The sequence below is a fragment of the Trichoderma virens genome (genome assembly GCF_000170995.1).
Source record: "Trichoderma virens Gv29-8 chromosome Unknown TRIVIscaffold_2, whole genome shotgun sequence".
NCBI lineage: Eukaryota > Fungi > Ascomycota > Sordariomycetes > Hypocreales > Hypocreaceae > Trichoderma > Trichoderma virens.
Window position 1 is genome coordinate 2,312,398 of NW_014013747.1, and position 24,776 is coordinate 2,337,173.

The following is a 24,776-nucleotide window of genomic DNA, read 5'->3' on the forward strand; positions in this document are numbered from 1 at the left end:
ATGGCGCTGTGCAATCTCTATTATTAGGTATGTCGATGAGATGGAAAGAATTGTTACCCTTGCAAATGCCCCGCAAGATTGCGAATACTTGCTCTGTCGGATATCACATCACATATCGGACAGTCCGTACGGAGTATTTTTGGGCATATAAGCATACTTACCCATCAAAGGCCTGGATACTCCAGTGCCCCCGAAAGACATACCCATCAGCATCAAATTCGTCCCAAATATCCCCAAGATGATGCGGAATACAATACGTTTTTCATCATAGATGCCCTACAAGCCAAGCCAGACATGTATACAATCACCAAGCGAAACTCTCCTCCAAAGCCCACAGCCGTCAATCCAAGTGAACAAAAAAGAAAGAGAGACACACCCCTTACGAGACAAACACTGCAAATAAACTATACTATCCTCCCCCCTGTCCTCCGTATTTTCGTTTATTCTTCTGGCACGAACCCCCTATTAATAACTCGCTTCCCCCCAAGATCCTTGTCACGGCAATTGTACACGGTCATCTCGCAACCTTGCACCTCTTTGAGATATACAAGGCATACGGTTCCTTGCCATTTTGCACATCTTCTTCATCGTAAATTATGAGTAATCCACTTCAGCTTTAATCCTTGCCTTGATAATTCCTAGATGGAACTGCATAAAGCATTCACATATACCACAGAGACGGAGACGGAGACGGAGATGGAGGCGGAAATGGAAATGGACTAGAAGACGGTTCGATACCTAGTAATTACGGATAACGAAAAGAGACATCCTCAAACACACAGTCATGGTACCCTAAGATGCGCAATTCCCCTGTGTATTAATGGTACCCCCCATTCCCGTAAAAAGAAGGGTTGCGAAGACGAAAAAAGGTACCGGAAAGCCTTCCGGGATGAAGCACCACGAAAAGCTGAAAGCGACGAAGATAGTGAACAAATAATACCAACATAATAAAAAAAAAAAACCAAAGCTTGCTGCAAAGGCCATAGTTTCCATAAGCGTCCATTATTCTCCCACATAGATATCTTTGTGGGAGGGAGTCATTATGGGAAAAAAGGAAGGCGTGAAAGTACAGCTAGCGCAACCGTAAGGTCCTCATCTCTCTTGAATTTTGCGCCTTGTTCCCAAAGTGTATCACGTCCTTCCTCCCGTATGACCGTCTTCTCCCTTTCCCGTCCGACCCTAATGTGTCCTAAAAAGCAAGCGAGATTGCCACGTTGTGCGTGCGTGTGTCTGAAGGGGCGAGATCCAACTAGACATGATGTAATCTATGCGCAGAAATGGGGCAAACTGAAACCCTAGAATAATGGAGAAAAAGGTCATAACAAACATTGTTCAGTCGTTTCCCAGAGGACGTCACACTGCTCTAATCATCCTGTCACCAGACTCGGCCACGACAAAGCGAACCACACGAAACCATCAAAGGGGAATACATTTAGCAGCAGCTGCTGCTGGAAGAGTTGCCGACACCCTGGCCCTGGCCAACGTGCACGCTGGGTTTCGTGTTGTTGGCAGTCGTGGTGCCCATGCGCTCCTTGATCTGGCGAGCCATGGTCAGGAAAGCCTGCTCAACGTTGCTGGCGTTCTTGGCGGAAGTCTCGAGGAATGGGATGCCCAGGCTGTCAGCGAATTCCTAGAGAGGGGTCGTCAGCTTCAGCTCTACAGGGGAACCGGGGGGTTGAGAGATGGCAGCCTGGAGCCAGCAGCCGCCTTCTGGTGCAGATGACGGGCTGGCGGCACCAGGCTGCAGTTGAGGCGCTAACTCACCTTGGCAACGGTGTACTCGACAACCTTCTTATCGGACATATCGCTCTTGTTGCCTACGAGCAGCTTGTTGACGCCTTCGGTGGCATACCGGTCAATCTCCTGGAGCCACTGCTTGACGTTGTTGAAGGAGTCCATATCAGTGACATCGTAGACGACGCAGATGCCGTGAGCACCGCGGTAGTAAGACGAGGTGATGGTTCGGAAACGCTCCTGGCCGGCGGTATCCCACTGTAAAAAGACAAAATGAGTCTCAGCCAGTTGCATCGCATCGTCTTGATACGAGGGTTAGATTTGCACCACTTACGATCTGCAACTTCACGGTCTTGCCATCGAGTTCTATCGTTCGGATCTTCTGCGAGGGGGGTTTAGTAACTGGCCGTCTCACAGGAGACGAAGTCAACGTACGAAATCAACACCGATGGTGGAGATGTAAGACTCGGTGTAGGTGTCATCGGCGAATCGCAGCAGCAAGCAAGACTTTCCAACACCGGAATCACCGATGAGGAGGAGCTTGAAGAGGTAGTCGTATCTAGAATGGGGGGGAAAGCGGCGTGTCAGCTCATGGTTTCTCCTCTTGCAACAGGCGCCGTCGTCGTCAATCAAAGCCATCCATCAACTCAGCAAGACCAAGCATCGATGGAGGCGATGGAGGCGAAGCCGCCGACGGACGGAAATTGCTTTTGCAGTGGACTGCAGTGGGCTCTACTCTGCGGAGTCGGTTAGCACCAGATAAGAGCAGCAGTTTCAGGAGATGCTATCGCAATGAAGCGACGGGGGCCGCGTACCACTCGGGGTTCATGATGGCGGTGTTTTGGGCGGTTGTTGGAACAAGGGAAACAGAAGCAGAGGCTTGAAGAGGTGCAAGTTGGTCAAAGTGGCGATCGAAGCGGATGGTTGGCTCGAGGTCAAAGGAGCGTCGGCTGGCCAAGTCTCGAGTACGTCAGGGAAAGATGACCTCGTTGGCTGGGCTTTGGGCTGGGAGGATGGGATGGGCGGTGGGAGCGCCAGTCACGTGCGAGGACCAAGGACCTGTGAACTTGTGACAGTGGCTCATTTGCCTATTATTAGCCGTGGATTGGTGATGGCAGGCGCCGAGCTGCGTTAGTCGCCTCGGGCACGGGGTACCTTGGGTCTTAGGCCTTAGGTCTTGGGTACGGAGGCTGTACCTCGGAGTGCGCAGAAAGCCGCAGTCCATTGATGCTGCAGAGCACGCAGCAACGGGTACAGGTTGAGTACCTGCGCCAATGGGGCTTTGAAGTTGAAGGGGAAATCAAAACCGGCTTTGTTTCTTTGTGCTCCGCAGTCCTCAACAGGTGCTACTTTGGTACTATGGTACTACTACCAAAGTACTACGAGGTACTGCTAAGGCAGGGGGTTGCAGTCCCGCGGCGCCTTATCTTATCTGGGGTACCCGCCACCAGTCCCCATCACGACACAAAGAGCCTCCATTCGCAATGATGAGAGCAAAATTCCTTTGCGCATCACCGGGACAGCACTACTAAGCTTTGTCCGATGGCCCATAATGAGGCTCTCCTCAACAGACCCATCCTCTTCTTTTGTTTTTCGTTTTTATTATTCCCCCCCTCTTCTCCCTGCATCCCCCCTCCTCTGTCGCTCCGTCCCGTGTAAGTCCCGGTACGACGAGTGCGCATCTGCCAATTCCAGGCTACTCCGTATTACTGCGGCACAAAATGCAGTGCACGTTAGACCAGGCGCGCATGTGATTCGAGCTTCTCTCTGCGGTCCTTGATCACCTGAGATTCGGCCATGCCACCAGCCCTCTCGCCGCTTTCCCAATCAGCGACTGGCATCTCGACGAAACATGCGCTGCGAAAATGCCATCGCAATGTGTCTTGATTCCGATTCCAGCAATGTGTTAACAAATCAGTCGACCAATCCCGAATCTACCCGTGCCATGTGCATGCCTACATACCTGCCTGTAGCAGCTATCCAGGTCTTTTTCCAGGCTTCTTTTTGCTCCTCTGGAAGCGTTCCATTCCAGCCTCTCCCAGTCTCCTTGACCCGGAATAGCGGAACGGCCCCGCAATGGTGCTCCCTAAAGCAGCCCACTGTAGCCTTGTAAGAGGAGGCACTACGGAAGCAAGGCGAAAAAAAATGACGGATTTGTCTCCCGGCACTCTCCGTCCAATGCCGTTTGACCTTTTACATCATATCGTAAACCTCTGATTCCAGCACAGCAAACCTGCAAGGACATTTCCTCACGCCCTCTCGCACTCCCCATCCCATGCGGCTCCTCCCCAGGAGCGCCAACCCCAACCAATGGCCGCGCCCCTGCGCAACACTCTGAAGAGCCCAGCAGGCCGCTCATCATCCCGATCTTGGCCCGGCGCTTCAATCCGCCGCATCACCAGCTTCGGCCCAGCCAATGGGCCGGCCCAGGTTGCGGCGCGGCCGTCACCGGAGACCCTTTCAGATCAGCCGCCGCCTGATGATTTACTGTTGAAGAAACCAGTGTCTGCGCCGCGAGAGAGCTTGCCCAAGACATGCTTTGAGAGATCTGGAGCTATGTGGGTGGGAGGCCGTGGAGACCAGCCACCAGATCCAAACAAAGCAAAGCTCGGCAAGAGTAAGTAGAAGCTTGCAATGATTTCATATTTTTCGGGAGAGACAGAAGAAACAAAAGAGAAGAGACACCAAAGAAGAGACACCAAAGAAGAGACACCAAAGAAGAGACACCAAAGAAGGGACATTGAAAGAAATGAAACCTTACTTACACACTTCCAGCTCTACGAATCCTCCAAGAACGCCTCCCAACGCTTCTCCAATCTCCCCTCCCGCAAGACCTCCTCGCCCCAAACATCTCGCTCCAGCTCTTCCCCTCGACGCATCCCCATCTCCCCGTCGTCTCAGGCCGAGTCGCCTACAACGCCGCTCTCTGGACCTCCCCCATCGCCTGGAACCGCGTCCCCATCATCGGCAACGTCAAGCTCGAGATCCTCGCCGAGCGCATGACCTCAGAGCCCCTGACTTTCCTGCCCCGCCGCGCCGGCGCCATCCAGGAGCAGCTCGTCGTTCGCTGGTGCGAGAAGCGCAGGGTCAAGGACAAGGACGACCAGCGCAAGAGCTCCGGCATCTCGCTGCCTTCGTTGCGCCTCGCCCGCGGCGTTGACCCTAATAAGGCCTTTACGGGGCTCTTCATCTTCGACTTTGATGCTGAGGGCAGGATCCTGACGCATACCATTGAGCAGGCTCAAGCGGGTGGCGATTGGGAAAATGGCATGGGCGCCAAGTTCGTGGGACTCACTGATTGGCTCCTAGGAAGCTTGTCACCCCCAGGAGATGCCCCAATACCGATGTTTGAGAGGAAACGACGCTGTAGTTTTTAAAGCGAAGAGAGGGAGAGCGTGTGTTTTGAGAAGCAGAAAAGGGGGGAAAGAAGGGACGCTTTGGCTCCCCGGCGTTGATGGTATCATCTTTATTTGGTCTCGCCACCTACCTGGTTGATCCCGAGGTAAGGTATATGTTGTAACGATAGCTGCCCGCTTAGAAGGCATTTGTATAACTCTGTACATCCTAGCAAGACTCTCTACTACTTTTAGTAATTAGCATCTCCATGAACTAGCAACATCAAATAAGCCCGCCATACAATGAAGCAAACACACTTCCAATCAAGCTGTATCGTGCTCTAGTCATTCAAGGCGTATAGCATAAAACTACCTCTCTTGCACCAGTCAACTCTCGGTTCGGGGGCATTTCACAATATTCTGCCGCCGAACCGCCCTCTGCCGCAGCGCATACAAACAAAATAAAAAAAGAAAAGTGTGGAAAACAAAAAGTATTCCCTGCTGTCGGCTTCTCACCCGCTTCTTCTCGCTTCTTCTCTCTTTTCTCTCTCTTTCCAACAAACAAATGGCAAGCAAATATCTATGCCACCCTAAAAGAAAATGTCTCCCAGGTTCTCACCCTCGAAACCAATCCTGACGAGCTTTTTCAAGCGCGCCTTTTCCTTGGCCTTATCCGCCGCCTTCTTCGCCTCGGCGAGCTTCTTCACCACCTCCACCTCTGCGAGCTCATATCCCGGCGGCGCATCGTCGTCCTTGTCCAGGTCAATCTCCCCCAGGAGCAAGACGTTTTCGCCTCGCACGAGGAAGATGCCGTGCGTGATATCAGCAAAGTAGCCGTAGGGATACTCTGATCCAGGGTTATCGGGTCTGGGAGCGAATATTCTCTCCGTCGTCGATTGGAGAACAATGTTGGCTGTTTCATTATAAAGGCATTAGATGACCGCAACTTTCTTCTTCTTTTCGTTCTGCTCCTTCCGTATCTCTTCAGTTTTGGGAGGAACTACACACCGAACTGGTCCCAGCTTCGTAATACTCCAATCAGCTTTCTTCCGTCACGCAGAACCACCATGAGTTTTTCTACATTACACCCGTTAGCACAAAACGCCGCTAAACCTCACGTCTTCCCAACCCTTCCAAGCCGGCGTTATCTCGAGGGAGGCATACTATCGGTAAGGTCCAAAAGCTGTGCAGCAGTCGTAAACATCTGCGGCGGCAGCTGGGCAAAGGGTTGCGAGGCCGGAGCCCCAGGAGGAGGGGCGTCAGAAATGGCTAGGTTTTCCATCATGATTGCATGGAGCGGCGAGAACAAATGGGCTTTGTGTAATCTGGTTTCGTGTTCCGGCTCAAGGTTCCATGGGCTGTGGTGTCGCGGCGTCCTTTTTGCCTATATCAACATGGCCGCAGGAGATTTTGGGGAGCGACAAGGCTGTAGAGAGCACCGCATTGATAGTCCAGGTGAGGTTGGTTGGCCATCGCCCTACCCGCTGTGGTTGATACGCTGCCGTCTTATCGATAAGTCCATATCACGTGTCAGTGCTGTTCCTCCAGATCTTGTCTGCATACGTCAGAGGATGGAGGCCAAAGTTTTTGAGATGTTCACCCGTACTGTATCCTAGGGCGGGGCGATACCTATGCAGTAAAGTATATTGATTGGACTCAAGGGTCATGCAAGGCACCTACGGAGTGACACAATCCAACTTGATGCATCTCAGAGGATTGGTAGATGTACCGTCTAGCGGATGCCCTCGTCTGGGTGTATTACCGCCACTGTACCTCAAAAGTCTTAGTCTTAATACCTGTAACCCGTGTACAGCGTGCCGTCAAGGATATTACTAAGAGTTACCTACCCGTATCAGCTCATATACTGTACTCAGCTCCTCGTTGGCATTTGCCTTACGTCGAATCATGTGTTGAAAATGTCAAATGCTTGCAACGCCGCTTGCATAAACCCGTCGCTGGCTAAAGCTTCTAAAGCATCGAGATGGGCAGCTCGTTTTGCAGCAGCACGCGATCTCGAACCAAGCTACGCTCGTCTCGGCGTGACGATGACGATTGAGTCATCAGGTACATGTACTTGTCAAAATGAGGGGCGTCTGGGGCCAGAGCTAAGGCAGGTACTTAGCTCCAGCGCACACGACAGCTCCCTCGTCATGTCCATGGCATCAATTCTTCTATGCTCTATCCAGACATCCAGAATGCGCGACTCGCCACCTCTCTGCCGTCTTTGTGTAAACAATTAATTTTGTGTATCCTATTTCAAGAGCATTGAGTCTTGCAATACACCAGAATGTGCCCCGCCCCGTCTTAGAATTTTCTTTCTGCGTGGTAGCTTCTATGATAAAAACCCTGCCGACAACGCCTGAGCCGAATTCAAAAAACTCATCGCACCCCTAGATGGTTAGCGGCTTGTGTGTGTTAAGGAAATGTTGTAGAGTAGCCGCGGCGGCCAAATAGGCCGCCGTGATCCGCCAGCCAGAAAAGCAAACTTCTTCTTCTATCTTCATCGCTCTCTTGCTCTTTGCTGTTGCTATTGCCTTGCTCTTCGGCCGTCTGCTGGCGTTCACGGTTGCATCCGAGCTGTCTGATGCGTGCAAGTTGCTTCCATGGCCTCAAAGCACTTGCCATTCTATGGCACTTCCCCCGGAGATTGTGAGGGGATCATTAATAAGTATACAAGGAGAATCGAAAAGGGTAGGGATGATTCGCAAAGAAGGAGAACAGCTGAAAGCACAAAACCCAAAGGCAGCTTGCTCATGTCCTGTTCATTGACGAGCGATTCAAGGCTTCTTGGAGCTCGGGTCTGTTGACAAGAACCTCAATTGCCTTGGTGTAGGTGAACCACTCGCGCTCTCGTTTGTCCTTTTCCGGCCACTCGTCCAGCTGGTCCAGAACAGTGCCCTGGTAAAAATAGTAGCGGGAGCGGTCTTTGGATGTCTTTGGCGGCCGCTTCTCCTCGAAGTTGCCCAGGTCATAGTCAATGTTGACCGTAATGCCCGCCTCCTCCCACGCCTCCCGCACCGCAGACTCCTGACATGACTCATCCGACTCCCATCCTCCTTTGGGCAAGACCCAGCCCTTCCGCCGGGTAGACTGGATCAGGATGACGTGGTTGCGGTCTGCGCTGAGCGGCACGATGCCGGCGACAAGTCGTTCTCCTTGCGAGTTGTACCCTGCAGGAGGGAGATGGGTCAGTGGGATCCCGGGCTTTGGCGTCGGCGAAGCGAAGCAAAAGCAGACAAACGAGGCGGCTGACAATGCAAGAACGGCAAAGAGGCGCACAGGACAATGAGGGGAACAGAGGAGGGAAGCAAGAGTTTTGGAGAGAAATGGGGTAGAGGGTGCGGGATGGTTTTTGTGTGAAACAAGGTGCAATCTTCACTCGAGAGAGGACTTACGTTGTTTGCTCCGCCCGGTCCGCGACTGCATTGACCGATTGTTGGATCCCTCGCCACTGGAAGCCGAGCCCGACATTTCGGACGCTGTCGTTGCCAACGTGCTGTATCTTTTGTGTGGGTGTGTGTAGAGGTTAAGGAGGATCTTATGATGATGATTGGCCACTCGATTCCAAGTACGGAACAGAATTGGCCGAGGAAAGGAAAAAAAAAAAAAAAAAGAGAGAGAGAGAGAGAGAGAGGCCGGAAACGGGGGGCTTCGCCGGCGGTCGAGAGCGTCGTAAGGCAGAGAGGCAGGGGGAAAAAATCACAGTGACATGTGCTGCATCATCGTCAATTTATGAGAGCAGGAAAATAGAATAGAGGTAAAAAGGTCCTTGTTGTGTCGTCCCCGTTGAGATAATGACAACGACCGGGGGGAGGGAACGAATGCAGGTCTAGGTGTATTTTTTTTCTGCGGCAAGATGGCGTTCTAGACGGGGTCCGAAAGCGATGTATAAGTAACTCGGCGCCGACTCGGGGAACGGCCAGCCCTGGATAGTGCCTTGGGGGAGGGACTTTCAGATGGGACAACAAGTGGCAATGGCTGGCCAATATTGGAATATGGAATTAGTTTATTCGTCCCAAGGCGGAACTACTGGTACGAGTACTGTAAGCGCGGGCTTGGTGCGGTGTGATTTGGACTGTGCAAGCCTGAGCGCTGGTACCTGGTGCTTGCAGTGGAACCAAGGGCTTGCAAGGTTGGGTTGGCTCGAACGAAACGCGGAGATGGGGCCAAACTTTGTCGCGCACGTCGCCTGTGCTGGTTTAATTGTAATTGTTCTAACGGCCCTGGCACTGTGCTGTACGCGTGCTCGTGGGTGCGTGGTGGCCTGGATACGAGTACTGCTACAGTACAAGCATCAAGGTGGTGGCAGGCAGGTTTGGGGGCCGCCAGCAAATTGAGGCTCCAGCAGCTGGATGCCAATACTGTACTGTACTTGTATAGGTACTCGTACAAGTACTTGAATTGTTTGGTAACGCACGCGCGCAAGCTTCAGCCGTGCTGGCCGGGTTCAATATCCGTCAGCGCAATCTGCGGCGGTATCAGGGGCAGCGAGCCGGACACGGCCGCATGAACTAGGCTCAGGCGACGGGGAGGCACACGTGCGTCTAGGTGCGCGGTACGGCGAGAGGCGGCACGGGATTGCGGTCTGTCTGCTGTGTTTGATAGAGTGGCGCCGGAGCAGGGCAGAAAGGGAGTGAATGAGTGACAAGCTGGAGAGCGGGAAAAAGGAGTTGGGAAACTCTCCGGGTGTCTGTGCTGGTGCTTGTCTGGTATATAACAGCAACGGACAAGGACAAGGACAAGGAGAGGCCTTCCCAGCGGCAGCGATGGGGGCAACAGGACTCGGAACAGCCAGAAACCACAGCTTCTAGGCTATCTGTTGCGTGTCTCGTGCCATGGCAATAGATGGGAGGGTCCCGGCCGAGGAGGATCCGCGTTAGCTTTATAGTCAAACTAAGGTGCCATCTATGTTAGTGTCATGAGCGGGATGGAGCTCGACAAGGCCTGCCTGCCCAGTCATGTCGTGCGTCAGGCCGGTGGCGCCGGGACGACGTGAGCAAGGGCAGGTGAGGACTTTGACGATGAGGAACGAAGCCGTTATGATGGAGGCGAAGGCGAGGCGAGGCGATGCGATGCGTGGTGATGTGATGTGATGCGGCAGGGAGGAGAAGGCAGCAAGGCAGATTGTGGGTATTGATGTGCGTTGCTCTGGTCTGCTCTGGTCTGTTCTGGTCTGTTCTGTTATGCTGTACTGTACACCACAACGAGCAACGGACAGACGGACGGCCGGACGGACAGACAGACAGACAGACAGCCCTTCGTGTGTCATTATCGGGTCCCGTTCGTACGGGCGTGTGCGAGTATACGTGGACTCTCGCACGCGTGCCGTCATCAATGATGTACGAGTAGGTATGTACCTCGTACTGTACGCCTACAGCAACAGCAACAGCACGCGCGGGATGAGAGAGACATGGCACGGGCTCCAGGCCGAAATAGGGACCAGGTCCAGTGGGAGTTTGGGGGTTTCATCCCATGATGCCGCTCGCCCTGGAGAGGAACAAGGAGGAAAAAGGTTGGCAGGGCCTGGATATCCCCAAAATAAAAATAAAATAGCACCGCCAAGCCCCCTGTCCCTCCATGCAGGCGACGTGCACCCGATGCCTGGTCCAATGGCGCATGGTCAACAGCGCTCCATATACGACAATGTACGAGCGCATGTGCAAACGACGAGCACTCGCCGGAGCACTACGAGGTACTAGCAGTAGTCTGGAAAGCTGCAGGTAATAGTATACCAGTAGCCCTGCCAGCGAAGAGGTAGAGGCACCACTCAGCTGCCAAGGTGACACATGGGCCGCAGTCATGGTTGAGTTGAGACGCATGAGCGCCGAGACAATGTACGAGTACGGTAGTCGAGGTGAGATTGGAGAGATTTTGTGCTCAGGTGATGCTCTTCTTGCTGCTGGATAAGCTTCCACTAACCGAAAGGTTGGGTACCTGACCTGTACTAGAGCTGAGACGGATTGAGCAATGTCCTCAACTCTCAGTACACCATCTAGATGAGCAGCGGCCTACCAATGCATTAGCAGCACGTTCACGTTAGGTACTTGCAGCAAATATCGGTTAGTCAGGGCGCCCGTGTATCCAATCATTCAACATCGATAGCCCTACCTCATTAGCCCGCATCGAGAAATGGTCGCATGAGGCTTCTGCTCGCTGATATTACCCGGCAAAGCTGTGGGCATGCTGTGTGCATGCTGTGTGCATATCGGCATGTCCAAACAGCATAGAGGTGGGAAATACGGTGAGCAAAAGCCGTTGCCTCACTCCCCCTTGCAGCCAGAAGATGCATCCCAACGGGCTCGCCAGGTCCAACGGGATGCTAGAGCGCCGCCACGCTTCCTAGTCCTTCGGGCAAGGGAGGGCTCTGTTCGGGATCTTGTCCTTCGGGAAGTTGTTGTGAATGCAGAGTTCCTGGCTTCAGGGTGGATATACTACAAGTACCTACTACCTGGTAGCACAAGATATCAATGCGCGCGCGAATCCTTTCTATAACAGGATGCTGGCCGTCATATCAGAAGATTAAACAAGGTTGCTTGGTAGCAGCACAGAATGAATCGCCCAATTGAAAAGCAGTGGTGACTCAACAACTGCTTCCAACCCAATATGCACATGCGGTATTCGGACAGCATCACGTACCTAGAGCTACGCGAGATTTACCGCCTAGCATCGGCCGCAGAATCCGAACCCTGGACACATTTCACTAGGTACTAATTCTATGGATAATCCGGCAACTGGAACATTTCGGAAACGTGACAGTAAAAGACCTCAAGAGATGGTTTGCTCCTCCGGCGTGCTAAACCAGGCCGATGAGCTGTCATTGTCTCCATCCATCCACATGTTACCTGTATCTTCCAGGGTCCAAGCTGCTAGCTAGCACCGCCTAAGAAAGAATACTTTAGTAACAGGTAGTACTCCGTATATGCTCCGCATTCGCGGTACTCGCAAGTTCGTACATGTCGAGGTGACTGAACCCATTGCAGGACGCTGATAAGGAGAGCCCGGTCTTTTGGTGCTTGGCAGGTAGCAGCAAGCTATGCTGTCCGCACAGTTGGGCAACCTACCTACCTACTCCGTACACTGAAACCAAAACCATTGAACCTGTAGCCCTCGTGCTTAGTGAGCTTAGCGAGTCGATGGACCGCTGAATCTGGCGCTGTCAACGCATCCCGTCACCCTGGCAGCCACTAACAGAATCAACTCAACCCCTCACTTCCTCCCCCCTTTGCCCCGCCATGGCGATTCGAGCTTGACCTCATCAACCCATGAGAACCTCTTTTTTACTCCGCCGAGGCGCGCTTGCGATGCTTGAATCATCTCTCCTTCTCTCCATCTCCATTATGAATTCCAGCTGTCGGCAGCAAAGATAGCGGCCCTGCCCAGAGCCCGTCCAACCAAGCATCCGCATTCTCGCCCGTGGCCCTGCTGTCGCCTCAGCACCAGGCCGGACTCCGCCATAAGCCTGCTACTATCGGCATCATGACTGCAGTTAGATCACATACATGCCACCCCACAAGTTAAATCCATCCCGTCGTCTCTCACCCAGCTGAAGAGCCCAGGGCGGAGGTCCTACTTGTTCCGCTTGGACTTTTTGCCGCTGCGACTCCTTCTTGCGCTATAGCCTATACCCGTCCACCTTACCTTACCTTACTTTGGGCCATCTCCGTCTATACTGTATGGAAACGCTCGCTCTCGCTCCATCTTTACGTCTCACGCACCAACTTGCCTGTTCAGGAAAACTCGAGGTGCCAGACCAGCCATGGACCAAGACGGTGGGCAGACCCCTGAAGACGCCTCTATGAGCGAACTTATATCCCCGATCGGTGAGTCAATAAAATCCCTTCGTTTCTGCTCCTCTGCCCTCTTGCTTGACACGTGCGGCATTCAATGCCTGTCGTTGGCTCGGGGCATTTCAATCCCTTTCGGCAAAGTCTCTGCCTTAATGCGAACCCCTGTCCAGCCTTTTTTTCTACCACAACACAACACGGGCACACTCTTATCACGCATTTCCACGTCAAGAAAGCGTGGGATTCGTGCGACTCCAACGGCTTTCGAGCGGCCTAGTGGCTGCCATCTCGAGTTTCTGACTCCCATTTGCGTAATGGCTCCCCCATGCTGTCTATACCCAGCCACCACCTTGCAACCTCTCAACATTGTTCGTTACAACGCTCCTTTCCAATGTTCTCTCTGTTGGCTGCCAGTTCATTGATGCGTGTATGCCGCTACCATGATGTTGCTGCCAATGAAACAAGCTGTTTTGTAGCCATCATGTAACCCCCATTTCAATTTCCAGAAACAGTATCCCCCATCATCCATTTGTATCCCAACTTTACCGTCGTTTAGTCATGATTCATGAATATTAAATGCTTGATCATTTATACAAATACGCTTTCATATATATGAGCGCTCTCAATTTCATACGTGATTTCATATTTTCGATTCACGCTAATAAATTGCACAGGATATTCAAACTCCTCGAAATGCGGCTACTGCGGCACTCGAGGACAGAGTTAGTTTCATCATCCTTCTTGTTCACGTATTTCAAGGCATATTATGAGGGATGAAGAAGCCAAACCCTATTTATGCTAGGCTTCCCGTAGTTGTTGTGCTGCCTTTGGAGAGTGGAAGATGAATTTTGTTTTTCTAATCTCATGCTGACCACTTTCCTCGAGCGTTTAGGCTTTTCGTATTATGCGAGTGCTACAACTCTTAGCCCTCAATTTTATCTCACCTTGCTCGATCGTTGCTGGAGGCGATCAGGAAAGCTCCTATACCGCCCCAATCAGCGAGCATCTTGCTGCCCTCATTACACCATCCGTCTAGATTCGGACCAATTTTATCCAACTAGAAGCCAGCGCCAAACCATTAATCGCTTCAACAAATATGTCCTTGGTGAGAATTACACTAAGCAAGCTGCTCGCCTGTATCCAAGATCACGCGAAGAGACCAAAAAGCGTGATAATGAGTTTTGCCTAACAGAGCGCATTCATGAGGCTGAGCTGAGTCGAGTCAAGACACCACCCGAGCCAGCTCATAAGTGGGTTGTTACCCTTGAAGAGGACACTTTTACCGAAGAAAAGTACCTCGTCTATGATAATTATCAGAGAGTCGTCCACGGAGATGCGCCGGGTGAAAGGACTCGGCACTCCTTTGAACGCTTCCTCTGCAATTCACCTGTGCAGCGTCAGGTCATGGTTGGATCTGATGGACGAAAGCGCCGCCTAGGTTCTTACCATCAATGCTATCGCCTAGACGGTGTCCTAGTGGCTATTGGTGTACTTGATCTGTTGCCACACTGCGTCAGCTCTGTTTATTTCCTTTACCACGAAAGTGTTCATGCATTTGCCCCTGGAAAACTGGGTGCACTTTATGAAATAGCTCTCGCCGTTGAAGAGGGTTACCGATGGTGGTACCCTGGATTCTACATCCACAGTTGCCCCAAAATGAAATATAAGATTGACTACGGCCCTCAGTACATCCTTGACCCGGATACCCTGGACTGGAGGTTTCTTGATAAAACCATTCTGGATATTCTTGGCAGGGACACCTATATCAGTTTCTCCACAGCCTTGGGAGAAGATAATTCTGATACATCCAAGGTACATTCTACAGTTTCCACAGATACTTCCTCTGGCGAAGCTCCCGAGGTGTCAATGTCTTTGGATGAGAGCCCAGAAAGCACGGAGGATGCGAACTCTGACGAAGAGGTCGACGAGGTTTATGACTCGCTGTTCCGATCTAAAATGCCAGGCATCCCATCCGTTGCCTCCATGGAAAGTTTGGATCTGGACCACATTATTCTCAGAATCTTTCCTACAGGACCGCTGTTTGAGACATCGGACCTAGTTGGCTGGAGGCAGAGCAATATCAGAGAGCCATCTGGCATCAGGCACAGCATTGCACAACTGATTGCAGCATTGGGGCCTGATTTGATGGATGACATATGCCTGGATCTAGTGCGCCGGCAAGCTTAGCTGGCTAGCCTTTGATGTTTGATTATTTTTACCCGCCAGGACTATGAGCCCGGTTTGCTATTCAATTGGCTACTACATGTAGGATTAAACTTGGATATCGTGTTTCTGAAAGCCTTGGTGGGTTTTCGACTTGTGAACTGTGGTAGATAGACATTTCTCTTGAATTTTGAAATGTTACAGCGCTTCGGGACTCCAAAGATGAAAGTATCCCATCTACTTCCGTGGTCTATATAAAGTCTGCCCTCTATAAGATTCGTTTCCCTCTAGGTTAAGCTGGGTGAGCTTGGGAGAGCTCCAAGTAGCTGCCCCACCCCCGCATCATATCTTATCTTATCGCTCACCTAGGTGAGCCGATACAACTTTTTGTCAAGTTCAAAAACCTTTCAGCATCAGCCGTCAACAGTCGTCATTCCACGCCGCCTTGGAACAATTGCGCCGTAATACCCTGACTCAGCTATAAAAGCACATGGAAACACGGTGACAATGGCTCAACAAACGCTTTTGTCCCCCGCCGAGCTTGCGTACCTCCACAGTTCCCTCTCCCTCAGCCCGCCCATCCGTCCTGACGGCAGAACATCAAAACAATTCCGACCCTTGACGGCAGAGACCGGTATCCTGCCTGGCACAAACGGTAGCGCGCGCGTCTGCCTGGCGGACGGCACAGAGGCCATCGTAGGCGTCAAGGCGGAGATTGAGAAGACGGTCGACCCGCTGGGCGGAGAGCACTACCAGGAGTACGTCAAGAGCGCGAGCGGCGTGGGCGGCGGCGATGCAGAGGAGGACAGGCGCGAGGCGCGAGGCGAGTGGCTGGAGATGACGGTGGAGATTCCTGGCCTGAGAGATGACGACGCGGGGACGGTGTTTTTGGCTGAGCTGCTGAGGGAGGCGTTGCTTGCGGATGGGGAGTTTGCGAAGAAGTTGTGGATTAACAGACGGTTCCACTGGAGGCTATATCTTGACGTGAGTGGATGGGATTTCTTCTTCTTCTTCTTTTTCTTCTTCTTCTACTTTTGCTACGAGTGTTTGATATTGTCCTGGATTGGGTCTTATCATATGGGAAATGCTAATATGTGAACTTGGGCTGCAGATTCTTTTGATATCACCGCCGCTTTCATACCCCCTGCCACTCCTCTCTCTCACAACACACCTCGCCCTCCTCGCCACAAGACTCCCGCGTCTCAAATCAGAAGGCGACGAAGACCCCATGTTCGACGACGACTGGGAGGCCGCCCCGTTCCTATACCCCCGCGAGGGCGCCGCCACGGGCTCACGGCCGTCCATCACGCTGCTGGTCGTTGCCGTGGGCGACAGCATCCTGTTCGACCCTTCCAAGGAGGAACTCGCGGTGGCTGACTCCGCGCTGGCCGTGTCGCTGTGCGAGGTCAGGACGCGGCGCCAGCAGGGCAGCATGGAGGTGGATTCCGGGCGCGAGCTGCGGCTGGTGTCGATGCGGACGATTGACCCCCCCTCGAGGCTGACGCCGCCTGGGGTGCCCAGCACGGCGAATTTGGCGGCGAGCGGAGCCTTTGATATACCGCAGCAAAAGCAGCAGCAGAAGGCTGAGGAGTATCCCCAAGAAGGCGTCTGGAAGGCACCGTTGGGTGGAACCAAGTTTGCCGTCTTGGATAGCATCATGCAGGCTGTCCTGGAAAAGGGAGGCGTTGCAGATGAAGTCTTGGATGGATTGGAAGGAGTAGACCTGGCGTAAATTGTTGTCAATTCTGGGCTGCATTTATTGTTTGTTTGTTTTTGCTATATACTGGTACATCTACATCATGTCTGGTCTCATTGACATTTGGGAGAATACCTAATGCCTAATGTGCTGGAAAAACATCCTAGTGTTACTTTTAGAAAGGGCATCATCTGGCCCTGCCAATCAATGCACATATAATGATCGTATCATAATGTCTCAAAAGATGCCCAGCCACTTCTTCTTCTGCTCAGTCGGGGCCTCCGCCTCAGGCTGGGGTGGCAGCTCGCGTCCCATGGCAGCAGCCTCGAGGGCCTCCTCCGACTTGGACTCGTCCTTTCCGAAAACCATTTGCACAGGATCCTTGGCCTCAATGCCGTGCATCTTCATAAAGTACCTCCGCTTGGCAACGTCGTCAATGTGTCGGTTCCGGTGCTCGGTTGCCTTGAGGGCCTTGTCCTTCTCGTGCATGAGGATGACGTTTTTCCACTGGGAGAAGAAGTAGGTGGGCTGGTGCCACAGGTCAGATATCGGGGGCACGAGGTCCTTGAATGGAGAGTTGTAGGCGTAGTTCATGAAGAAGGTGTACACGCCCATGGCCAGAAGCGCGCCCTAAGCAGTTAAACAATGTCAGCCCAACATGCACACATCACCAGCAGCAAAAACCATTTCCATTTCCAGCCCGTACCATGGTGATGAAGGTATGCAGCAGCCTGCTGTGCCAGAACCAGTGGCTCCATGTCCCCTCAGGTGCCATCATGCCCGGGTAGTTCCTCTTGTTTTGGGCAGCAATCTCATCCTCGGTAAGGGCAGGACCGTAGTGCTTAGGGATGGAATTCCGCTTGAGCCTCGATCCGTGCGAGGGAGGGTTGAACCTAGCCGGCTTCTCCAGGACGATGGGCTTCTCGGTCGAGATGAAGCGGACGTGGATGTTCTGCGAGAGGGGAATCTGGATGCCTCGCCAGAGCGGCCCCTGCAGCGGCAGCAGGAAGCGCGGGATGACTGCCCTCGTCACCATTGCGAGTGGCTGACGATGCAGGAGATGAAAAATTCTGTTGTATTGATGGTCTTGGTTCAAGAAACAAGAAAAATAAAAGATGAACAACCTCCGGCAAAACCTGCGTCTTCTCTTTTTTTCACCTTGGCCTTGCTATGAAGCTCTTGCTCATCCCACCAAAAAAAACTAGCGGATGTTGAAAAAAATGGGGACCCCCAGGAAAGGTTGGTGGTAGTACTAAGAGAGCCTCCCTTTTGCCGATGTTTCTCCGACCGAGAATGACTTGAATGACATAAGAGCGCGGAAAGAAGGAAAATCCGGTGGAGCCGAGGAAAAAAAAAAAAAGGATGTCAGGCAGGACAAAGGGAAAACAAGGAAACCCACCTCATTGTGGCGCCTTCCCTCCACGCCGCTTTGGCCGCCCGACTTTACCCGGGGAAATCGCCCGACAAGTGAGCGTGACTGTGTAATTGCGGCGCTGTGATTGGCTGCGCACTAGCCACACTTGTGGCTGATCACCGCCGGTTCAGCAGCAGCATGGTGTCATAAACTTTTTTCCTTGAAATTTCTTTGTTTCTTCCTGTTCTCTCTTTTCTCTCCTATACTTCTCTCCTATTCCTATTTTCCATCTTGAGAAATTTTTGTTTTCCAAAGCAGTTAACCGGCTTAGGTTTCTCTTTGGACTTTCATCACATTATTCTTTCTTCCTAACAACTCTTTAATAACCCATACTTCAAAATGGCTGGTGGTAAGTTTTGCTGCCCGCTCACAAAATCCGGTTGCCGAGACGTTTCCGAACAAGACGTGGGGAGAGCCATTGAGGCGGGCCACAACGGTCGACGACTTGGACGGTTGGTGTTTTGGACTCTTTGGTGAAGGATACACTCAAAAGCGGCTTTTTGTGTATTCAGGTCACCAGGGAGAGTGGTGAAGCTGCCTGGCGCAGTGCGTCATTTTCAACGACGGTTGGTTGCGGCCTTGCTCGCCACATGATGATGCCAGTCCAAACACACCTCGGTCCCTAGTTGTCGGCTCAGCGCCATCCCGATTGACTCTTTTTCACGTCCTCGACAACCGGCATATTTTCGATCAGCGAAACCCTGTTGCTAAGACATTTCTTCAGGTGACGTTAAGAAGGGTGCCAACCTCTTCAAGACCCGTTGTGCCCAGTGCCACACCGTCGAGGCCAACGGCGGCCACAAGATCGGACCTGCTCTGCACGGCCTCTTCGGCCGCAAGACCGGTTCCGCCGAGGGCTACGCCTACACCGACGCCAACAAGCAGGCTGGTGTCACCTGGGAGGACAAGACCCTCTTCGCCTACCTTGAGAACCCCAAGAAGTACATCCCTGGCACCAAGATGGCCTTTGGTGGCCTGAAGAAGGAGAAGGATCGCAACGACCTCATTGCGTACGTTTTACACTACCATCACCCTTTTTTTTGTTTCCACCATGTTGAACTAGTGTGCTAATACCTTGTCCAGCTACCTCAAGGAGTCTACCGCTTAAGCGATGAATGAAGAAAAAAGAATTGTAATGACAGAGATATCAATAGACGGGGTGCGGCGATTGTACTACTATAGACAAAGTTAGAATAGTCGAAGCACCATCACTGTGCTTGTACCATTAATATCCAACTCCGCTTTTTTAGCGACCGGACGCTGCTGATCCTTGTTTGCTCGTTATGGCGATATGACTGTGTGAGAGAGTATGGGATGATGAATTTTCTCTTCAGCTTGTGTAGTGGGGAATTCGGGTGAGCATTTTTTGATAAGACAGGGCTACCGGGATTCGGTATTGGCTGACACGATCCCGAGTAGCCTTCTGCCAAGTGTTACATTTGCTACCCTCCGATTGTAATGCCGGTAGGGTATCATTGCATTGATCGGACGATGCGATAAGGGGAAAAAAAGTAATGCGCAGTATAAAGTACACTCTGCGTAACTCAATACGACATCTATATATATGCGCCTGGTATATCTACATTGCTATCCAACATGTCGGCCCCCCTTACTTAACCTCACTACTCCCCCTTTCCCAGCTTCCTATCCAGCTTCCTGTACGAGTCTGGGTTCAGCACGCTACACCGCGTATTCTCCAGCGCATACTCCCAGTCGTCCTGGTCAATCTCCCGGGCCGACTTCTTGCCCAGCATAAACTTCCTCAGCGCGGCCTCGGCCGCCTTGATGTGCAGGCCGCCGAGATCCGCGCCGCTAAAGTCCTTGCACCGAGGGTCCAGGGCGACGGCCGGCAGTCTTGCGAGCTCGGCCTCGGAGGCATTGGCGTGGGCCGTCTTGTAGATGGCGCGGAGAATGTCGACGCGCTCCTCGGGGGTTGGGAGGTCGACGAAGAGTCGCACGCTGAGACGACCCGGGCGGAGCATCGCTGCGTCGATCATGTCTGGTCTGTTGGTTGTGCCCATGACGTAGATGCCTGAGCGATCCTGGGCGCCGTCGAGCTCCGTGAGAAGGGCGTTGACGACTCGAACGCCGGCATCCGTAGAGGCGTTGTCTCGTCGAGGCACGAGCGAGTCGATTTCGTCGAAGAAGAGGATGCAAGGCGTGGAGGAACGGGCTCGCTGGAAAAGTTCACGCACAGCCCGCTCGGACTCACCGACGTACTTGTTGAGCAGCTCGGGGCCGTTGATGAGGATGAAGGAAGCTTGTGCCTCGTTGGCAACGGCTTGGGCGACGAGAGTTTTGCCGCACCCGGGAGGTCCCCAAAGAAGAGCGCCGGCAGGACGTCTAAGACCAAACTCCTGGTAGAGCTCTGGGTTCTTGATGGGTCCAATGATGGACATGTGTAGCTGCTCGCGCACCTTTTCCAAAGCGCCAACTTGATCCCAAGTTACGCTCGGAATCACAGTAAAGCCTTCTCTCCGAAGTGAGGGTGTGAAGCCCTTGATGGCAAGCCGGAAATCGTCGAGTGTCAACGGTTCTGTGGGTATCGTCGTAAATGCGGGTTGTCTTAGATCTAATGAGATGTCTGACACATCCATCTGATCTCTATGGGGAGGCCGAGTAAGAAGCTCCAGCTGCCGCCCATCGGGGTCCTCTGTATTGAGAATTCGCTCCTGCGCCGCTTGCTCCGCCAATGTTGTGACAATGATGATGTCTGCGCCGACGAACCCATGCGTCATCTTTGCTACTTCTCCGAGGTCTAGGCTGTCAGATAGTATCTTCTCTCGGGTTACCACTTTGAGGATGTCGTGTCGAGCATCTTGGTCTGGTACCCTCATTTGAATTGTCCTTTCGAATAGGCCGACTTCGAGCGCAACGGGGTCGACATCGGTCATCCTTGATGTCGTCGCCATAGCTAACACGTTAACTTGTTCTTGCTGCACTCTTTGCATCTGCCGTATGAATTGGTTGAGAATTTTTCGGCCGTGCTCATTGTGGTTGGAGCCTCCCGGCTTAGGCATATGCCAATCAAGATCCTCGATGAGAACAATACTCGGGGCCAGCCCAATGGCCGTATCGAAAGCCTCGGACAGGCTCTTCTCTACGCGTTCAGGATCCTCAAAGCAACCATTGAGAGTTATTATAGGCACCTCAAGATTCGCTGCCACGGTGCGGACGAGTGACCTCTTGCCAGTTCCTGGAGGACCGAACAAGAGCATTCCAGGAACTCTCCTCCAACTATTTCCTTGGTAGAGTTCTGGGCACTTGAGCAGATATCGAGTCTGGCGCAGAAGGTGGCGATGTATCTCGCTGACACCTCCTAGTGGTAATGGCTCTTCTAATTGCTCGACTTTGAAGCGGGTAGACTTGGGCGACTTCTTCTGTGTCGTCTTCTCTTGTCTGTCGGTCTTTGATGTCTCTTTCGCTGTGTCGCCATTGATCGCCGTCTCGGTGCCAGTATCGGGGCCACTCACTGCGCCGTCTCTCTCGTCGCCCTCGGTCTGGATGCGTCGTTTCTTGGCCGCAGGCTGCTCGGATGTGCCCAGTGGTATAGGATCGACTTGCCAGTGTTTAGTCAGCTGGCGATTGAGTAGAAATCGATCATCGTCTGTTTTTTTCAGCTCGGCCTCTTCTATACCCGCTTCTGAGTCTTCCGAGTCATCTAGTTCCTCCTTGCGGAACTGCAATACCCGATCTATCGAGTCTTCGAGGGGCCGCTTCTTTTGCCTGCTGAGGCTGGAATTGGATCGTTTGATGGCATCGTATGCGGCGGTGATGGTTTTGAATGGCTTGCCGTCGTTGGCCTCTTCCAATTTCTTGATTATCTGATAGACATCTCGATCGAGGCCTTGTCTCAGGTTCAGTCGGGACTTGAAATTGGGGGCCATGTTGCCTGTGGCGCCTTGGCCAACATTTGTGATGAAAATGAGTTTTGCTTGATGGTTTGCGCAAAAATAAAAGTTGCCCTGTTAATTCAGCACGGAGTGGGGATGGCATTTTGTATCAGAGCTAACTGTATATGGTTAATCTATCGATTGAGTACCAGTTGTGTACGTGGTATCGTGCCTACTGATGAACACTCATGGAGAGGTATCCAAAAGATAAATTGCGCATATAGATAGAGAAGGAAATGCCTACCTCCAGGCGCAAGGCTGGCCAATGTCGATTGCCATTGCATCACAAACCTGATGCTGATTTCTGGCTGCCCATGGTTTTACTGCATGCACAGAATTTGGCCTAGTACTCGTGTGAATATCGACCAAGTGAGATTCCACATCGGAACCCCTGTTTATCGATAAAGCTTTCAGCGCCACATGATACATCGAGACAATGACGACAAGGGCCTGTCCGCCGATTGTCGTCCCGGGTTGCGTTTCCTCTCCATTCCCCATCTGCGGACTCACGGTCGAGCGACAAAGTAGAACAACGGCAGAGTCCGCAGCGCAAAACCATCATCTCTCACAATGGGTGGCAAACAGAGCAAGATTACCGACCAGGACAAGTACGAGCCCTTGTCCGCTGTCGCGACCGTCATCGCTACCGCAGATCGTCAACTGACAAGAGAGACTCCAGGGCGATTCTGGACATGAAGATCCAGCGCGACAGACTACACCAGTATCAGCGCCGCATCACCGTCCTCACGGATAAGGAGACGGACATCGCCAAGCAGATGATCGCCAAGGGCGATAAGAAGCGGGCGCTGCTGGCGCTGCGGCGAAAGAAGTACCAGGAGTCGCTGTTGATCAAGACGGATGCGCAGCTGGAGCAGCTGGAGAAGCTGACGGCCAGCGTCGAATTTGCGCAGATCCAGAAGGACGTCATATTTGGCTTACAGCAGGGCACAAAAGTGCTGTCTGAGATTCACGCTGAGATGGGAGGCATTGAGCACGTGGAGAAGCTGATGGGAGAGGCTGCGGATGCGATTGCGTACCAAAATGTATTTTTTGCCTTATCTGCTCTTTTATTCTTCTTGTATACTGACTGAGCTTTACAGGAAATCAGCGAAATGCTGGGAACTCGCATGACGGCGCAAGACGAGGAAGAGGTCGAAGACGAACTCGCCGCACTGGAGGCGGAGATGTCCGGCGTGAACCAGAAACTCCCCACGGTGCCGAACGCACAGCTTCCGGTTTCGGAACGGCCAGCAGGACAGGAGGAAGCACAAGAGAACCGGCCAGAGAGACAGGCGATGCTGGCCGCTTGATTGAGTGAATGATTTATTGATTGATTGATATGGGAGTACGGCATGTCGGGATTCCGGATGATTATTAGACATCTATTTCTATCTTTCGTTTTTTTTTGTTGGGTCATGTGCTTGAGTATAGATGGCAGCAACACCATGGCGAGCACGGGAAGGCGTTTTTGTATCTTTTTCTTCTTCTTCTTAACTTCTGCGCATTTATACATTATTCATTACACTTGGTGTTTGGGTTGGCCATTTCAGGTCCCTTCGTCGGAGTACGCTATACCTTAGCTACCATACTTGGATGTCAGCTTCTTCATAATTGACATGGCTCCGCCACGGTACCCCGTCCCAAAGATTGAGTAGTGATTAAGATGGTGATATCTGTCAGATGCAGTTAGCCCTGCTTACCTCTGTCTCTTCACTATATAATCGCATGTCCATAGACGAACTGTTATCTCGACTTACAATTCATAGAGGTTGACACGGTCATCCCACTCCTCCTTTGGCTCTGCTTTGGGGACAAGCCTCTCGTACTCGCTCCAAAAGGAACTCCCATAGCCGCCAAACATCCTCATGATGCCAAGTTCGTATTCCGAGTGGCCATAGACACAGGAAGGGTCGAAGACAACCTCTTCGCGCCCGCCCTTTCCGGCAATCTGGCCCGCCGAATGATTCCCGCTCCAGAGATCTCCGTGGATGACGACGGGCGTGATGGTCATGCGATCATCCCCGATAAGCCTCGGGACGACGCTGCTGGCGACCTTTTCGACCATGTCGACGGCCTCGTCGTCTGGCCCGTGGTTCTCGACGATGCGCCTCACGATGAAGCGTAGTCTGTTTTCGGCGTAGAAGTCGGCCCAGGAGGCGTTCCAGGAATTATCCTGCTCCGTGTCGCCGCAGCACGTCGGCACGGGGAAGCCGAACATGGGCCTGTCGAAGCCATTCGGGGTGGGCGCGGGGGTTGTATGCAGCTTGGCTAGCTTTGCGGCGAGAGAGATGCCGGAGCCTTTTGACGCGGAATAGCCAAGATTGAGGAAATCCGTGGCGAGGAAGTACTTGTTTGCGTGCTGCATGGGGCCATGGCAGTATGATTTGGGGCAGAAGTTGGGGACGGCGTCGTGGATTGCGTTGAGAGAGGCGTGTTCGCCTGTAAGTGAGGAGGAGTGGTTTTTTAGCTTTGAAGATGAGGAAATAGAGAAGGAAAAGGGATGGTGAGGGGGGCTGGACCTTGGAACATAATTTTTGCTCCCTCGCCGGAGCCTGTCTTGACAAAGTAATCGAATGGCTGGCCGTCTTTTGTGGTGGAGAGCTTGAAGGTCGATGAGAAGCCTGACCCGCCGATGGATGAGATTGTGGTGTTGTCTTTGTCTAGGTCTAAGGCGGCTAGGATGGCTGAGTCGATTGCAGGAGACATGGTTAATGCGATTTATATAAAATCAATGGATATAAATTTAGATATATGAGC

The 24,776-nt window shown here is 52.5% G+C and overlaps 11 protein-coding genes across 11 annotated transcripts; 5 read left to right on the forward strand and 6 right to left on the reverse strand.

The window, feature by feature from the left end:
- Window positions 1-799: 799 nt before the first annotated feature.
- Window positions 800-2,690, reverse strand: ypt1 (secretion-related small GTPase YPT1; the record flags this gene model as incomplete). Its single annotated transcript, XM_014105437.1, has 5 exons — window positions 800-1,630; window positions 1,765-1,992; window positions 2,069-2,116; window positions 2,170-2,293; window positions 2,553-2,690. 5 exons carry the CDS (start codon window positions 2,561-2,563, stop codon window positions 1,433-1,435), a joined length of 609 nt encoding a protein of 202 aa, XP_013960912.1.
- A 1,627-nt stretch (window positions 2,691-4,317) lies between these two features.
- On the forward strand, window positions 4,318-5,051 carry TRIVIDRAFT_137840 (uncharacterized protein; the record flags this gene model as incomplete). The annotated part of the gene is made up of 2 exons (XM_014105352.1): window positions 4,318-4,351; window positions 4,510-5,051. Coding segments are annotated over 2 exons (576 nt in total), but the record flags the coding sequence as incomplete, so codon positions are not given.
- A 608-nt stretch (window positions 5,052-5,659) lies between these two features.
- On the reverse strand, window positions 5,660-6,351 carry TRIVIDRAFT_50053 (uncharacterized protein; the record flags this gene model as incomplete). Its single annotated transcript, XM_014105353.1, has 3 exons — window positions 5,660-5,982; window positions 6,078-6,146; window positions 6,234-6,351. 3 exons carry the CDS (start codon window positions 6,349-6,351, stop codon window positions 5,660-5,662), a joined length of 510 nt encoding a protein of 169 aa, XP_013960828.1.
- A 1,469-nt stretch (window positions 6,352-7,820) lies between these two features.
- On the reverse strand, window positions 7,821-8,540 carry TRIVIDRAFT_49985 (uncharacterized protein; the record flags this gene model as incomplete). Its single annotated transcript, XM_014105354.1, has 2 exons — window positions 7,821-8,239; window positions 8,465-8,540. 2 exons carry the CDS (start codon window positions 8,538-8,540, stop codon window positions 7,821-7,823), a joined length of 495 nt encoding a protein of 164 aa, XP_013960829.1.
- A 5,177-nt stretch (window positions 8,541-13,717) lies between these two features.
- Window positions 13,718-15,040, forward strand: TRIVIDRAFT_50325 (uncharacterized protein; the record flags this gene model as incomplete). The annotated part of the gene is made up of 1 exon (XM_014105355.1): window positions 13,718-15,040. The coding sequence occupies one exon, from the start codon at window positions 13,718-13,720 to the stop codon at window positions 15,038-15,040; it is 1,323 nt and encodes a 440-aa protein (XP_013960830.1).
- A 483-nt stretch (window positions 15,041-15,523) lies between these two features.
- Window positions 15,524-16,748, forward strand: TRIVIDRAFT_50180 (uncharacterized protein; the record flags this gene model as incomplete). Its single annotated transcript, XM_014105356.1, has 3 exons — window positions 15,524-15,774; window positions 15,826-16,000; window positions 16,128-16,748. The coding sequence occupies 3 exons, from the start codon at window positions 15,524-15,526 to the stop codon at window positions 16,746-16,748; spliced, it is 1,047 nt and encodes a 348-aa protein (XP_013960831.1).
- A 201-nt stretch (window positions 16,749-16,949) lies between these two features.
- On the reverse strand, window positions 16,950-17,748 carry TRIVIDRAFT_69553 (uncharacterized protein; the record flags this gene model as incomplete). The annotated part of the gene is made up of 2 exons (XM_014105357.1): window positions 16,950-17,342; window positions 17,419-17,748. 2 exons carry the CDS (start codon window positions 17,746-17,748, stop codon window positions 16,950-16,952), a joined length of 723 nt encoding a protein of 240 aa, XP_013960832.1.
- Window positions 17,749-18,347: 599 nt separating this feature from the next.
- TRIVIDRAFT_111852 (uncharacterized protein) lies at window positions 18,348-19,383 on the forward strand (the record flags this gene model as incomplete). The annotated part of the gene is made up of 3 exons (XM_014105358.1): window positions 18,348-18,475; window positions 18,851-19,136; window positions 19,210-19,383. 3 exons carry the CDS (start codon window positions 18,466-18,468, stop codon window positions 19,232-19,234), a joined length of 321 nt encoding a protein of 106 aa, XP_013960833.1.
- A 365-nt stretch (window positions 19,384-19,748) lies between these two features.
- TRIVIDRAFT_59132 (uncharacterized protein) lies at window positions 19,749-22,013 on the reverse strand (the record flags this gene model as incomplete). Its single annotated transcript, XM_014105359.1, has 1 exon — window positions 19,749-22,013. One exon carries the CDS (start codon window positions 22,011-22,013, stop codon window positions 19,749-19,751), a length of 2,265 nt encoding a protein of 754 aa, XP_013960834.1.
- A 576-nt stretch (window positions 22,014-22,589) lies between these two features.
- TRIVIDRAFT_50278 (uncharacterized protein) lies at window positions 22,590-23,329 on the forward strand (the record flags this gene model as incomplete). The annotated part of the gene is made up of 3 exons (XM_014105360.1): window positions 22,590-22,627; window positions 22,699-23,062; window positions 23,120-23,329. 3 exons carry the CDS (start codon window positions 22,590-22,592, stop codon window positions 23,327-23,329), a joined length of 612 nt encoding a protein of 203 aa, XP_013960835.1.
- A 266-nt stretch (window positions 23,330-23,595) lies between these two features.
- On the reverse strand, window positions 23,596-24,725 carry TRIVIDRAFT_50212 (uncharacterized protein; the record flags this gene model as incomplete). The annotated part of the gene is made up of 3 exons (XM_014105361.1): window positions 23,596-23,692; window positions 23,777-24,458; window positions 24,539-24,725. 3 exons carry the CDS (start codon window positions 24,723-24,725, stop codon window positions 23,596-23,598), a joined length of 966 nt encoding a protein of 321 aa, XP_013960836.1.
- Window positions 24,726-24,776: the final 51 nt, after the last annotated feature.